The sequence below is a fragment of the Otolemur garnettii genome, unplaced genomic scaffold (assembly GCF_000181295.1).
Source record: "Otolemur garnettii isolate 467f Iridium unplaced genomic scaffold, OtoGar3 scaffold00005, whole genome shotgun sequence".
NCBI classification, from domain to species: domain Eukaryota; kingdom Metazoa; phylum Chordata; class Mammalia; order Primates; family Galagidae; genus Otolemur; species Otolemur garnettii.
Window position 1 is genome coordinate 11,096,312 of NW_003852400.1, and position 17,108 is coordinate 11,113,419.

The 17,108-nt window shown below is 33.9% G+C and overlaps 1 protein-coding gene across 1 annotated transcript in view; it reads right to left on the reverse strand.

Moving 5' to 3' along the window:
- PCLO (piccolo presynaptic cytomatrix protein) overlaps positions 1 to 17,108 on the reverse strand; it is a 382,295-nt gene that overhangs the window by 35,079 nt on the left and 330,108 nt on the right. The window contains exons 21-22 of the mRNA XM_003782629.2: positions 5,663 to 5,804; positions 1,628 to 1,701 (exon numbers count right to left, since the gene is read on the reverse strand). Coding sequence (XP_003782677.1) covers positions 1,628 to 1,701; positions 5,663 to 5,804 — 216 coding nt within the window. The remainder of the gene's footprint in view (positions 1 to 1,627; positions 1,702 to 5,662; positions 5,805 to 17,108) is intronic.

The following is a 17,108-nucleotide window of genomic DNA, read 5'->3' on the forward strand; positions in this document are numbered from 1 at the left end:
AACTGCAGGTCCATCCTCAATATACATAAAAAAACACTTTAGCATGTCTGATACTTTGGGTCTGATTAACAGACCCTTTATCTTAAGCATCCCCTTTTACTGGTCTTTTAGACAGAGCCTAACTTTTTCAGCCAATTGTCTCTTAAAGAATCTTTAAACTCACATATTACCTGTAATCTTGGGCGTCTAGATGTCCACCTTTTGGGGTCGAACCAATGTATGTTTTTCTCATATTGATTTATTACCTCACCTATATTCCCTGCTCCCTAGGATGTATAAAACCCAGTGTAATCCCTCAGCCTCAGGTCCACTTGCACAAGCCTTGGTTGTGGCTCTAGGTCACGGTCCTCAAATGTGGCTCAGAATAAATCTCCTTAAATTATTTTACAGAATATGGCTTCTTTTCCATCGACATAAGAATTAAATGAGATACATGAGAAGTACTTAAAATATTGTAAAGTACTTAGAATAGTTAAAATTATTGAGAGATTGGTGCAATTCATGAAGGATAACACACTGGCAGATTTTATCCCAATATTACAAAGGATAATCTAGTCGATAGGCAGCTTAGGGATACTGTAAGTGTGTTCACTCAAGTTAATTTTTTTTTTTGTTTTGTAATAATTTACTGTTTGTTTGATAAAACTACACTTTTAAAATTGGTGTTCAAATTTAATTTCCTTTTTTATGGGTTTTAATTTTAATTTTTTTTTTTTGCTCTGGGTAGAGTGCTGTGGCATCACAGCTCCAACAACCTCAAACTCTTGGGCTTAGGCAATTCTCTTGCCTCAGCCTGCCAAGTAGCTGGGACTACAGGTGCCCGCTACAACACCCGGCTATTTTTGGTAATTGTAGTTGTCATTGTTTGTTTGGCAGGTCCCGGCTAGATTCACACACATTGAATCCAGTGTATGTGACTAGTGCCCTAGCCGCTGAGTTACAGGCACTGAGCTTCACATTTAATTTCAAGTTTTTACTTAATAAGTAGCTTAGTAATTAATATTTCTGTAAAATGCTATTTTTATAATTTGTTTCTTCTCAGATTCAAATGTTTAAGTATTTCCATGGACTAAAATGACGTTTTTATGAATGATTTTTTTATTTGCATGGTTTTGCATTTTTTTATTTGCATACTTTAAACAAAACATATTTTAAGATTTCAAGGAAAAATTGTTTTTCCCTGAGAAAATCTTTTCAGTCTCTCCTTCTCATCCTTCATCGCTTCATCCTTCTCATTCTTCTTTCCCTTTCAAATATTTACTATCCCAAGGTATGTAAATGTTAAATATAAATGGAAGAATTGGGAAATTGTTAAATAAATACCATGTTCTCATTTAATGGACAATAATGACATACTATCTGGTACTTTTGCCTGTTTCCATGTTCAGTGCTCTTGTGATACCGTACCTAGAATCATCCTTTTGAATAGCATGACATTTGGTGTCATTTTCACTTGTTCTGACCTTAGGTTTATAAAATCTTAAGGGTCTCCCACTCAGCAACTGACTGGACTCCTTCTTGGCCAAGAGGAAGTTGACATTTAAATTAATGTTAAGAAAAAAAAAATCAAACACTGTCAGCTCTACAGACAACACTTCTAAGTCCAACATGGTAAATGTTAACTTACCTTCGGTGTCTGTTAGTCCGACTCCAACCCCTGGCTGTTTTACAGGCTCTTGTCCATTCTGTCCCATTTTCCCTCTGTTTAAAAAGAAAATAAGATGATGCATTCAGTTATGATCTTCTTAATGCAAATAAGGAGACTAAGTTTGCAAAAATAAAATCCTATTATATATTCAGACTTGCAGTAAATGACCTGGATGGCTAATATACACACAGCTAATCGCTCTATATCATGCTAATTTTAAAATGGTAAATTGTTTATTATTCTTATATCGTCTGAATGAAATACCCCCAAATTCAGTAAATCTTATTTGTAGACTCACTTATCAAAAAATCAGACCACCAATTAATTTCCAAATTGCATTTTATAATTGTTTTCACATTTTTAATTCAAGAAGTGAGAAGGAGTATAAATGTCCTTAAACTCTGTAAGATGAGTTGTTAAAGATTCTTTGGCGAGAAGGGAAATATTGGATTAAATAACATATAAAAATAATGTAGTAACAGATTATTCTGTTTGTTTCACTTAGTGATTTCTTTTCATAGCCTTCCTGGGTTTTCATCTGTGTTGAGCTGCCTGCAGTTTGAAGTCAGACTTCTTGCTCTCTGCTTCTGGCATTGCTGTGTCTTGCTATGTGAATCCAAGGCAAAGTACCTGCTTGAGACTGTTCTTCCTTTTATAATATGAGGAGAGTAATATAGGCTACCTTTTGATCGTGAAAAAACCACAGTACCTGAGCATTTATAAGCATTCAATAAATATGACCCATTAATAGGTAAGTGTGCTCATCATAGCTTCAGAATTAGGCCAAATCTGCTATTCACTTTCAGTTTCAGCCTGTAACTTTTTGGAAAGACAAGTAGATGAAGAACTCATGAAACTGAGAATTGTGAGTTTAGAAGGTTGATAATGAAACAGCCGAAAGCTCATAGGTCACTTCTTATTTCTTCAGCCAGAGTAAAAACCATGGCATATGAAAGATTTTGTCATTGGCCTGCATATATACTTAGATAAGATGCTCTAAAAAGAGGGAGTTAATAAGTGTGCTTGGACAAAAGTACATCCTGAGCTGTTCTTTGTAGCCAGCAATGCTAATGCAATAGGATTTACTAATAATTAATTCTGACGTGCACAAAAGTATTTGGTTTTGGGGACCAGCTGAAAATGTCACCATATTTATTTGTTAAGAATCCAATTATGTCTTACTTGAAAACTGCTCTAAAGATCCTCTTTATCATTCTGCTTCAGAGAAGATGCTGAAGTGTTTCTGTACATCATGAAAGAGGCATAGACGTAAATTCAAAAATTACTCTATCTTGAAAGTCATTCTATTGTTCTAGTATGACAATTCTAAGTTAAAGGTTTAAGCACAAATTTTTATTGGTGATTATGTGTAGGACCAAGTATGTGCAAATTCTACAATATCTAACATTTTACAATATACATGATCTACACCTGAATATAGATCTACCTAAGCAATGCATAAAACTTTAATGTGTGTAATTGCTTTATTGAGGTTCAAGACAAGTAGTTAAGCTGAAAATAATGAACTCCACTCTGTTAGTACTAGAGAGGAAGAGAAGCATAATAATGTAGCAGTAATTATTTTACTTTTACCAGTACGCTATGCAGTAAAGCAAACTCCACACTCGTGACTGGGCCAGACTCAATTGAAATAAGCGTGTTTTAGTGCTGCTGACCTAGCAGATCAGAGTACTGAAAAATCGCCAACTTTATACTATCACAAAATCTTAAAAAGCAGTTATCATTTTAGTAATTATAATGTTATTAAACTTTGACAATTTTTCATTTAGTTCTTGAGTTCTAGATTTTATAATTTAAGAGTGATATCTGACTACAGTGTAATGAAAACTGATTTTAACGTTAGCTACTTAGCCAAAGTGTATAGTAAGTACATTTTGAAGATCATACAGAAAATTTTTTTTTGTTTGTTTGCTTTTGGCCAGGGCTGGGCTTGAACCCACCACCTCTGGCATATGGAGCCGGCACCCTGCCCTTGAGCCACAGGCGCCAATCATACAGAAAACTTTTGGCAGTATTTCGAAACTAAAAAAAATCCAAGGAAGATGTAACTGTGGGTTGAAACTCAGAACATTATGATCACATAGTTTATATTTTTTAGCCAATTATCAAATATGTATCTATCGAACACATAGTAGCCCCATCGCTGCCTGGGTTAGACACAGTGGAGCATATAAAGTGCTGTTTCATACGTATGTCCTGTGAATCTTTTGGGTGTGTTCAGAGGACAAAGCAGAGCATCCTATATAGTTTGAGAGGCTTTGATTTACAGGAGAAACAGGAAAACAAGAAGAAATGAAACTGAATGTGGTCTGTATGTCAAAAGTACAGAATCTCCTTCTACCTTAGACACTGAGATACTGACAAAATAACGTAATTCACTCTCTGGAAGTTATAACTTATTAATATTAAATTTTACATTTTGAAAGACATAGATAAATTGAAAGGCTATCCAAATATCTGATGTGCAAAACCTTCATCAATTCATATACTATTCACAGCTTAGAGAGAAATGTCATGAAATTACTAAAATTCTTTTTGGTCAAATTGGATCAGCAGAGACCAATGACTCATGTGATTAGATTTCTTATAAAAATAATTCCCAGAACTGATAAAGAACAAATAGAATTGAATATGTGCAAATAGCTATTAAATCCATAGTCTAAGTCTCATAAATAAAACTCAGATAGATATAATAACAATGTTCAAAAGATTGTTTTAAAAGATGTAACTTCAAACCCACAAAAAAGATTTTTCACTATAAAAATCAATTTCCCTTATTTTGCTTTTATAAACTGAACCATTGTCTAAATACTACAATCACTGCAGAATCAAAATGAAATCTGAATATTAAAATAAGGACAAATAGAAATTTCACTCCCTGAGAATGCTTCACTGGGCATTGAAGCAAAATTAAAAGAGACCCTTGAACAAGTGCCAGGTGGTGAATATTTAAGACGGTTTCTGTTACAACTACTGAGTTCTTCCCTCGTAACTACCACGAAAGTAACCACAGGTAACACAAAGCTAATGGATGTGACCGTATTCTAATATAACTTAATGTTTACTAAAATTTCAATTTCATACAGTTTTCATGTCACAAAACATTTTCCCTCCAACATTTAAAAATGCAAAAGTCATTTTTAGCTCACAGGCCTTGCAAAACCAGGTGGTGGCCCTGGCTGGCCCAGTGGTGTTTTCAAAACCTGGAAAACTAGTTAATGGAGCACAGATGGAAAGGGTGGGGGGTTTAGATTTTGATATTGGAACAGACATACCCTTCATATTTATCTCGAATGCTGCTAAATTTTGCCACCAATATGATTAAAGATATCCTAACACATTCTAAACACAATCTGCTTTAGTTTTGCATTGGGTTTGCAAAATGACTTTTATGAGGTTTAATACATTATGAATGAGCTTTATTCCAAGAGCACCTCCTTAGAGATGTATGTACTGTTTGATATTTGTTCTAGAAAGTATAGAAACACTTCAACACTTTTCATTTTAATTGTAAAGAGATTTATAGTAGAAAAGGCGATATGATTAGCCAATGTATCATCTATTTCAAATACGATTTATAGGTTCTTTGAATATGTTTACATCTCTCCCAATTCAAAGTAAATCAATCCAGGTCTGTCTCAAATAGATGATGTTTGTCTTTGGACATTACATGATTAAAACATTAAGGTACAACTGAACTTTATTCTGGCATGGCTAAGTTATTATTTGTAGCAGTTTTTTATATGAAATACAGATGGCACTCATTAAGCAGTCCTGGCAGTGACTATCATTCATCCTTAGAATTAACCAAATTAATCTAATCTTTCCTGAATAATCTATCTTTATGTAGTCATAAACAGTTCAAGTGTGCAAGGGGCAATGACTCAGAATTGGATAACTATCTAGATAATTCTTGTTACACGTTAAGAATTCCTTACTCATGATGCTGTGTAGTTAAAAAAAAGAGAGAGAGAGAGAGAGAGACCCACTTACATCCTTGGAATAGGAAATAGATTAGTCTCCCCTGCAGTGCTGCTGCTGCCTTCACTGTCCACGCTATACCCACTGCCAAAGCTGCTGCCCGAGGAGCCGGTGGACACGGAGCTTTCTGCAGGCCGGTGATTGGTGGGCTTTGCTGCATGGTGTGGGAAGAGTCAACATCACAGTCAATAAACGAAGCTCAGACTGATCTTCCAATGCATAATTATACGTTTTCCTAATTTCCATGTATAAAGAAACAGCTGTCACAAGAACCCCACATTCCTCACCTGCCTTCTATTTTCACTCCCTTAACTGATAGTGCGCAGTGGCAATGCTAAATTACTGTTTTTATTGGATCTAAAGGAAGATGATCGCTTCTAGGACAAAACCCATTTAATTTTTAGGTGGTTAAATAGTATGGAACTGCTCTAGTTTGTTGTTTTTGTGGTTTATTTGTACAGTGTTGCAATAGTGTTATGGCAAACAAGGAAGCATTTTGGCTCTATCAGGGAAAAGAGTTTAGAAAGCCTTGAGTAGATAGAAATAGCAGTTTAAAGGAAACTGCTAAATTATTTTTCATGTTAATAACCAATAATCGGTTTTTCCTTTCAGGAGCAAAAGATGCAAAATAGAATAGACATTTTCAAGAACTGATTAAAAATTCTGTGCTTGATTGTATGTAACTCTACTATTCTCCAGCAGGTTGTTAAAATTTTAAGGTATTTGTCTCCCCTAAGGCATTTCCTAGTTTATGCTTGGGACTTTTGGGACTTTTGTTTAAACAATTAAGTGTGATATTTGAATATAAGAATCCATATTCCTGTAGAAACATTATACATTTTGTGGTATAAATATGTAGTGGGGTAGAGTATTAATATTGTTAGAAATGTATAAGTTTATAGGAGATTTGAGGAAAAGTTTTGATTCAAAGCAAGTTATAGAAGGCAAGTGTTTCCTCCTGTGTTACTGGGGAGGTTTCTCTGGTAAGGTTTTGAAGTTGTTGGTATTTGTCTTCTCCCAGAGAGCATGAACTTTGGTTATATTGATCTGGTTTTGAATCCCAACCTTCTCTGTAGTAACTGTGTCTTTCCTCATTTGAAAACAGTAGAAATAGTAATGTATACCTCGTAAGACTATGAATATAAGGAGTGAGATACAGCAGGAACCCAGTGCTGTACCCACCACTTCTTTAGGGGATTATACTCAATGGCTGTTTCCTAGAGTCTTTGAGCTTACATAGTACCTTGGTTCACTTCTAAATCTAGATGTGTTCTAAGCTGCAAAGCTACTTAGAGTTTCTTTTCACGAATGCATCCCTGTTCCATCAGGAGTTTATTAGCCAGTTGGATAGATTCATACTACTGGGTGAATGGTTGATACTCATTCCAGGATGCTAAGATACCTACATATTTCCTAAGCATATATACATAAAACACAATGATTCTTAATCTGGTAGGAGAATTTTAACCAATATAACCAAATAATATAAAAAATATAAACACTTTGTTAGGAACTATTTGAGGACAGAACATTCACCATCAGGGTAGCTAGGATCATGCCTTGCAAAGGATTTAGCTTTTTCCTTTCTTCCATTTCACCAATAGTAGATTCTCTAAAGTCGAAAGGAATTTTCACATTTGTTCTAGTGACCATAGGATTGCTTCCCCAAAGCAGTGAAATAAGAAAGACATTTGTAACGGTCAATTATATATCAGATACTACAAGTTGGAAGCAGCTATTTAGAAAATGAAAGCTGTCATAAGTTGCCTATGAGAATTTACCAATAACCCATAGGACTCGATTTAGAGAAACAGAGAAGAGTTATGTTTCTTTAATGTTTCTTCGACTTAGGTAGAAGAAACCCAATTGGTGTATGATATTAAAGAAAATATTTTTTACAGGATAATTTAAAAAATGTGAAAGCAGGCCAGGCACGGTGGCTCATGCCTGTAATCCTAACATTCTGGGAGGCCAAGGCAGGTGGATTGCTTGAGCTCAGGAGTTCATGACCAGCTATAGCAAGAAAGAGACCCTGTTTCTAAAAATAGCCAGTCAGTCCTTGTGGGAAGTGACTGTAGTCCTAGCTACTCAGGAGGCTGAGGCAAGACAAGCGCTTGAGACTAAGAGTTTGAGGCTGCTGTGAGTTGTGATGCCATAGCACTCTATGAGACAAAGTGAGACTGTGTCTCAAAAAAAGAAAATGTGAAATTAGTGTAATATAAAATTAAGAACATGTGTACAGTAGATTAAACAGCATAACGAGCTGCAGAATGAATCAGTCAATGATTATAAACAAAGGAAAGATATCCTGTTTTTTTGATTGGCATTATATAATCCAATCATCTGGATTCTTAATATTTTGAGTGTGATGCTGATTGAATGGAGGATATTAATTTTATCAACTGGAAGATCTCAATATATCCTCTTCAAAGATAAACATTAATTAATATACAAATATTTAATTAATTTATATTTAGTAAATTAAAGTAATTTCCATTTGAATGATGTCACAACAAATGAGAATAGCTGCATTACAAAAATGATTTATTATTTACATTTCAAAATAGTCAACTTTGGTTTTACCTGAAGCAATTTTTTACTTCTATTCTTCTTCTGGGAAATTTGAGGAATAGGGACAGAATGTAAAACAATATACTAAGAGGAATGAAATGAAGCTAGAAATAGATTTTAGGGAAGACAATTTTTTTTTCTTCTTGCCTATCTCCTTGAATAGAAATCTCATTTGGGAAGTCTTGCATCTGTTGTCAAAATTTTAAATGCGAACAAATAATATTTTATAAAAGATATAAAAGAAAAATAAAACCAAATCTAGGGGGTATACACACACACACACACACACACGTATACATATCCTATAGAGCAGGTATCCTCAAGCTACGGCCCACGCCCGCCTAGGACATTTATCTGGCCTACCAGTTGTTTTTGCCAATGCTGCCTGTCCTGTTTAGCAGCTGGCTCATCCCAGGGCCCACAGTCCAGCCCTCCAACGGTCTGAGGGACAGTGAACTGGCCCCCTGTTTAAAAAGTTTGAGGACTCCTGCCATAGAGGGATAAATCTATGTAATATTTCAGCAAAATAAGGTTGCGTGCATAGAAATTTTAATCAGAAGTTAGGTGAATAATTTAGGTAAATCTAAATGTTTGGTAGCACTATTACAAAACGCCTGGTGGATGATTAAATATTTTCTTCTTAACCTGGTATCTAAGTATAGTGTTGAGATAGATAGCCTGATATTCGGTTAGTTTCTGAAAATGAATTAAATTAAAATGAAGAAAAGTCTTCTCCTTTTACCATGGTGCACCTACATAGCATAAAATGTGATAAAACAGAAAGAAATGCAGAGGTTTTGATAAACCGGTATTAAGAATCCATGCTTTTAAATAGTTCTTTTCCAGATACTTAAAATATGTGTATTTACTCCTTTCTTTCCCTTGAACGGACCTCAAGTAAGAAGCATCCCTTCTATTAAATTGAGTTAAATGTGCACAATGTCAAACATTTTAACAAATAAAGCACTTTAGGATCTTAATATTTGAAGCTGGATTTTAGGTAATTTTAAGACATCTACTAATCTCAGCAAAATTCCCAACGTTTGTCAGCAGGCTGCTCCTTCCCAAACGCATCGACTGTAATCTCCTTCCTGTACTTTACGTTGCAGCCCGTTCAGACCAACCCCCCTGGATTCCCTTGGTGGGCTTTCTTCTCCTTTACTAAGTAAACCCTAGCTTGTCACATGACTTTTTTCTGTCTAAATGAAATTTATCTGTAAAGGCCTTCCTCAAATATCACCCACTTCATGCATTTTCCTCCCACTCCTAAGTGTAAGTGGTCTCTCCTCAATGTGGATCTTTATAACACATGATCTGTGTATCTTTTATGGAAATTACGACTTTTTATTTTTGTGTCATTACTACACGCTCATCATGATTGAAAGCAGAGCCCACATTTGCTCCTTGGTAACCTCCTAAAACCTTGTCCTGGAACCATCCATGTTCAAATAATATTTAATGAATAAATAATAATAACAATAATATATTTATTCTTCTCATTTCTTACCTAGTTTTGCGGTTTATACAAATCTCTAATCAAGAAGGCCATTTGGTTTGGGAGTGTTTTTGTGTGTGTGTTCTTTGTCAAAAACTTTTGAAAAGTAAATTTCTTTTTTAGCTTTTAAAGTCAGAGAGTACCATTTTAATCTGTCATAACGTGTAGAAAAATGTAATGACTCAACTTGATTTTTTTAATTCCAATTTCTCCAAATTTGATTGAAGGATAGAATTAATATGCTGAATACTAAAGTTCATAACCATGAACGTTATATATATATATATATATAAAATAAATTGGAGTGACAAAATAGAATAATATGTATAATAACTTCTACCTCTGCTAATTCTTCATGAATGTATTGGGCACCTGTGTATTCCGTGTGAAAATGTTTATGTTACAAAATAATTGAGGGTTTTTCCTTATAATAAATATTTTTTTCAGTTACATTTTTTATCAGTTACCTTTTTTGTGTCTACTTTCTTTTTGAAATATTAAGTGTACGGTGAAGTACCAATTAGAGGAAAGATGGATGCTTTAAATAAATGTTGGAATAAGCTCACTTTTATAGAAAGAATCCTGTGCCCTGGAATAATAAATCTAACAATGTTGATGTATTTTTGTGACTTCATTATTGAGGGGGCATTTCAGGTAAACAAATTTTATCTTCTGTGAGGCAATGCAATCTGTTTTAAATTATTCTTTGACCTCTTTCTTTTCTTTGGCTGCGAGACGGTTAGACATTATTGTGTTTTATTACTCCACTGTGGCTAACCTTAATTAAATCTGGTGGTGTCTCTTTGACTGCACATCTGTCTTCAATTAGTTTGCTCAGTTGGTTCTTTACTCTTCCTAACTTAAATATGCAAGGCTATCACTGTACCTACCACACGATGGCAGCACTGGGCTCGGACTTAACTTTATAATTGTGCAGTCTTGGAAATACCGCGCAAAAGCTGGTAAGAACTCTAAAGAAACCCTATTCTGGAGCCATCGTTTTGTGTCCAGAAAAACCAACAGTTGCAAATGTTAAATAACCTGTTCCAGGTCACACACCTAATTAATGGGAGAAAACGTTAAAATTAAAAAGCGTGAATCTATTTTTATATTATATCCAGTTGACTCAAAAAAGTGAGATCTCTGCTAACTTTAGAGTTCAGTGCTTACTGCTGGTGATGCTCTACTTTGATTTATATCTTTGGTCCAGCGCAGAGCTATTTCCTAATATCTCAGAAGTCACCTATCATGGCAATAGCTTGTAATTTCCCCAATTACTTGGCTGTTACGGTATTAATATTGCCTTCATAGACATGGTCTATAGAATTTTGAGATTAACTCTTTGAAATTATGATAAATCAACCAATAATTGTTTTAGTTTATTCCAATAGTTTAATGATGGAACTGAAATAACAGACTGTTTTAGAATCATATATTTAGGATATACATTTTTTTAAGTTGCTCTGATTTTAACTTAGCAAAGTATTTATGCACCTTTTCTCCTTTTTCCTCTTTCCTTTTTTTTCCCCCGTCTGTGTTTTTTCTTTCTTTCTTTTATTGCCTTCCAGTCTTCCTGCCTTTTTTTCTTTCATTCATTCAGTCTCTCTCTCTTACCTGTTTACTGCTGTTACTGTTTCTGTTGCTTTTACCTAAAAGGTTTCACAGTTTTATCTTTAAATTTTTTTTAATGTGAACCAGTTTTTAAGTTTCATTGTGACCAGCATTTTTCAGTATGTTTTCACTTGAAGGATACACAATTTTACTTTTTACACGTTTCCTATTACAATTCAGGGTTATTAATTTAAGAAGAGATGTTACATCTTACAAGCACTTTCAAAGCTTAATTTTTTTTCTAAATCTACTTCAGTATGTTTATCTAACTTGGAAAAATTTAAAGAAATTAGAAAAATGGCCCAGATAGCTTAATATAGCTACTTGTAGGAGTGTTCAAAAACCACCAAATTACAAGCTTTCACATACAAAAGTATTGGAAAGAGACAACCCTGATATCTCTATCAGTCATTTGTAAACCCTTGGGTGGGGCAGTTGAATGAAGGATGTGATTAAAAATCTATTCGAAATGATACATTATTAAATAACTGTAAGAGTGTCTATAAAGTTCATGTGCAATTTAAAAATAGTTGGTGATTTATATTTTTATATATTATATACCTGTTATAAAGGCATATAAGCCAAGAGAAGTGGAATGTTGAAGGCTTTTTGCCTCATAAAAGTCAGAATGTGTCTCTTAAGATATTCCATAATTACATAGTAGCTTCTTGCAGAGAGGTAGCTGGGGATGCCCCCGTTTGTTGTGTTTTAGGAAAGCTCGTAACACTCTCATGAGTTCACACTTCTCCTCTCCATACCTATTACTCTTGTGATAGACTTTTTTAGGGCATTTTAATGAACAATTTGTTTTTTATCTAATATGACCAATAATTTGCAGGCATTTTCCATACTTACTAATCATTCCTTCTGGCTTTCTAGATAATAAAATCAATGATCGCTTCAGGAAACAGAAGCAATAGTATAAAACTTCAGTAAGAAAAAGGGTATTGTTAATTTAACTAATAACATAGTAGAGAGGATTGCTTTTCCTCTATAAAAAAATAGGATGGCTCAGGATACTATAATCCTTGCATTTATACTGTAACGTTTCCTTTTCAGTACATACTCTCTTGAGGTGTTTTTGGTTCAGAACTGATTCTGGAAGAAGCCATTTACAACATATATATAGTTAAAACAGTGATCAAAATTTCGTAGTAAATGATGGGAGAAATTTTGATCAAGACATGAAAATTAAGGAAGTAAATTCATTTGTGTTTAATATATTTAGGCTGTAGTTCCAGCTATGTTCAAATACCTAGAATGAAGAAAGAATGTATCAAGCACCAACTTCTGGATTTGTGATAAAAAATAAAAATATCATAAAGATCTTTGTCTATAAAAGGTAAATAGTAACAAAGATAACATTTAGAAAAGAAAACATTCAAGAGTTACATCAGTTGTACACGAGAAACTCTCAAATTCTCAGCTTTCATTTCATTATCTTTCAAAGGAGAAATATTTTCTCTCCTGCAAGTTGCTTGCACTATATTTTAGTTAGGTTGTCAGACAAGTATTTCTAAAAGCTGACAGTCAGGAAAAAAAAAGTCAAGCAGGAATAACTACTGTAAAACATGCAGGTTTATTTGACTGGAAGGTAATTCTAAAAATCCCTTATGATAAATGTTCTTACAGAATCCTGAAACTGCAATAACTTAGATCATTTGTACTTAGAGAATAAGGATGTTGTCCTTACATGGCAGTCAAATATTTTTATTTATAAAAATCTGCCCGAAGGAAATAAGATTTTTCCAGTTAAATAATAGTAAAGTGACTTATACAACATATGGCTAATGCTACGATATACACTAAGGATTAGTTTCCATATCTTTCAAATTTGATAAATGGCCACCAAGGAAAGAGGAAGGTGGACAATTACTTGATAAATGCGTGCCAGTCCCGTGAGATCTAACCTAACTTCATTTTTTTCTACTCTCTTCAAATAAATAATTTTCAAATATTTTCCTTCTACCTGTAGTTGGTTATATTACAGTGGATTGTAAAGATGATGAGAAATAACTTGTCAGGACAAATAAAAACATAATTCTACTTGCAAGGTTTTCTTTTTCTTTTTTCTTTTCTTTTTTTTTTTTGAGAGGGAATCTCATTCAGTTGCCTTGGATTGAGTGCTGTAGGGTTGTAGCTCACAGCAACCTCAAACTCTGGGGCTCAAGTGACTCAGTTTCCCAAGTAGGTAGGACTACAGGAGCCCACCACAATGCCAGCCCGCTTTTTCTCTGGGGTCTCACTTTGCTCAGGCTGGTCTCCCAAGCTCAGGCGATCCAGCCCTCTTGCCCTCCCAGAGTGCTAGGGGTGAGCCACAAGCCCGGCCTATTTTCCAGATGTTTTAAGAGTGATGTTTGGTTGGATATAAACTTAAGTCAATAACCAATTAGATTTTTCTTTTTCCATCTCAGTTGAAGGTGGACAGAACTTAGGCTTTTCTCATTCTTCATAATTTTTCCAAGATACCTTTAAATTTGTTATTCACTATTATTAGAATAAAAGATTCATTAGACAGTGATTTTTGCCTACATTGTTTCAGTATCACTGATATACTGAAGAGGTTGGAAGATAATACTAATCAAAAACATGAACAAATTTATATGCACATAACTGTGAATAAATGATGCCCTGATATAGGCAATTCAGGAAATACTTCCTATAAATTATAAATGCATATTTGTAGAATAACCTTTTTAGCATTAAATATTTAAACACTCACTAAATATATACTTGAAATATATACTTGAACCAAGTGTTAAGAACATTTCAGTCTTCCCTCACATTTGAATCAAAGTGGTAATCTTCAGTTTCTCCCTGTTTATATCAATAGAATTAATTTGTAACGTGCAGGATCAGTAATGTACCTAACACAGGTTCTCCCCAAAGTCACCCATACATAGGGAAATATGAACTTGTAGCTAAATGCACCTTTATTTACAGAATATTCATCGTAGAATTTTACAAAGAGGTGGCCATCATGTAGAGAATATTTGGTAACTATTTTTAAATATTGGGTAATGAATATTTTGTAAGTGAGGATGCATTTGGCTTCAGTGTCCTATTTTCTCGATGTATGGAGGCTTTATGAGCACCTATGGTGACACCCTGCAGCATGAAGGCAAGAGAAATGATAATTTATAAAACTTTATAAAATAACCCATAAACAAATGTTTTTCTAATAAATGTTACCTTCAAGATCAGAACCTTTGTTGACTTCGTGATGTTACCTTCGTAACACTTTTTATTACTCTGCTTTATCATGGGAGCCCCTTGATTCAAGCTGATGGGCAACTTACAAGTCAAATTTCAAAAGGAAGAACTAATAAATATGGAAATATAATCATTTAACCTAAATCATGCCTCAATATTTTAAATTTGCTATAAAATTCAGATAAAAGTCATAAGTGAGGAAGGAAAGAAGAGGTTCTGACATGCTACAGGAGAGATACATAAGGCCTAGAAAATTCAGAGACAAACGTGATAAGTATATGTTTGAAGAAACTCTGAGTTATCCAGTTTTCGGTAAATGTATTAGTATGATTACATATAGGTCTAGGTCACTGACTCTTAAATATTTGGGTCAAGACCCTTTTTATATGCTTAGAAATTATTGAGTCATCCAAAGAGCTTTGTTTCATGTATGTCATATCTATTTCCATTGATCAAACTTAAAATTAAGAAAACGTTAAAACAAAATCCTATAAGCACGTGTTTGACTAGTCATCGGAGCAATAATGTCCTGACACCTTATAGAGCTGCTGGGAAATAACACCTCACACTTGAGAAAACACGAGAATGAAAAAGGCGAATAACATGTTAATACTCTTAAGAACTGTTTTTGACCTTGCAGACCCCTGAAAGGGTTTCTGGGACCCCCAGGAGTCAGGGCATACACTTTGAGAATTACTAGTCAAAACCTACAGTAATGGAAATGAAGCACAAACGGAAAATGAGAAGAACCTAAGTAGTATCGGCTCCTTTGAAAGTCGCCTTAAACAATCATATCCATAAAGACCATTTCCTAGTACCTTTTACATTTAATTTTGTTTTTTTTGTACTGAAAAAAAATCAGGTTGGTGATTTTTCTTGAAAAAGCATGTTTTTGATATTATTCTTCTCTTTAATCATCTCTAAGCTTCTTTAGACTTTTTTTTTTCACTCAGAACTTCACAACTCTAGACGGTCTGAATTACAAATTATATATATCATAAAAATTTGCTTGTCTGGCTTGTCTTTGCTTAAAAACAAAACAAATAGTAAAAAACCCCATAACTATTTTACGGTAAACCCAGAGCAACAATTGGCAGGCATAAAATAATACAAATTCTTCCAAAGGGTTTTTTTCTATATAAAATCATTTTAATGTTCTTATATATTAAAATTGAATGGAGACAAAGTAGTGATTCAAAAGCTATTACTTTATGAAATGTCATTAGCAACAAGAATTCTTTAAAACAGATTAAAACAAAAAGTGTATGATAGACTTAGAAAGACATTTGGTTGTAAAACAATCCATATTCTATATTTCTTAATGTTCTAAGCTCTTTTTACATAGAGTCAGATAAAAATAAAATCAGATCTCTAAAACTTGAAATAATGTGGTTTTTCATTTGAAATGTTTCAGCAAGAAAAAGTACATTTTACTTGTGTGTTCTTTTTAAGAACAAATTATACATGTAGTAGAAATTATATCTATCTTTTATGTTTAAAAATAAGAGAGCCATGATTCTGACTTTGCATGTTTTTCTGAAAGATTTATCTGCCTTGATTGACTTTGATATTTCTATTTTGATCGTTTTTTTGTTCAGATTATCATCACTTTAATTTTAATTTTTTGTATTTTAAACCACATTAAGGTATGCACATAAAATTATTATATCTATGTCACACCTAACAACTGATCAAAATTCTGTATTTTTAATATGTTTTAATTTAAAAATCCATCAGTGTTTTTGGTTTCTCTGCAATTACCTATTTACACATACAGCATAGTAATAAAATAAAAATTAAAAGGTATTTTCACAGTCTTGTTCTGTATAATACATGAAAGATTCCCCTCATTTTTACCCCTACCAAATGTTTCCTCCTCCTCCCCAAATCATCTTACATAATGGAGAATGGGTGAAATATTATGGTTTTACTTAATATAATACATGTGAATGGAAAGTAGAACGATAATCAAGTAATTCTTGGATAGTTAGGTAATTGGAAATAGTAGGTTAAGTAGCCAAGTAGTGTCTTTGGAATCCCTCCCACCTCTCCTCAAGTAGTGTTTCCCGGGTTCTGTGATGGTCCGACTTAGGTGAGAAAGTTCCCCACCCATGCCCATGGTGTCTACTGACTGCCCCACTCCCTCGCTGGGTCTCCATCAGCCTTCCCATTTCCTCCCCCCATGGGCATCTACTTGCCTGTCTCATTTCCACAGGTCCTGCTCCCTGGTGACAATCTGATAAACTAACTTTTTTAAAAGTAATTTGCTCAGGCCCTAAGTAAAATCATACTCTCTATGATTCTATATGTGCAGGGGACATATTTCTGGCAATAAATTTCAATGACTACAGAAGCGCTTGAAAATGTATAATCATTCTAAGAAAATTTGGAAGCTCTCAAAAACAAAACATTTGAAGGATTTCCTCTCCACCAAAGAAATATGCCTAGAACTTTGTAAGTGGAAATCATCCCCATGGACTCTCTCAGATTTTGTTGGATGTTTGCTGTGTTCACATCATGATAGTTTCAGTTTTCTTTTTTATTTTAAACTTCTCAAAGTTTTATTTT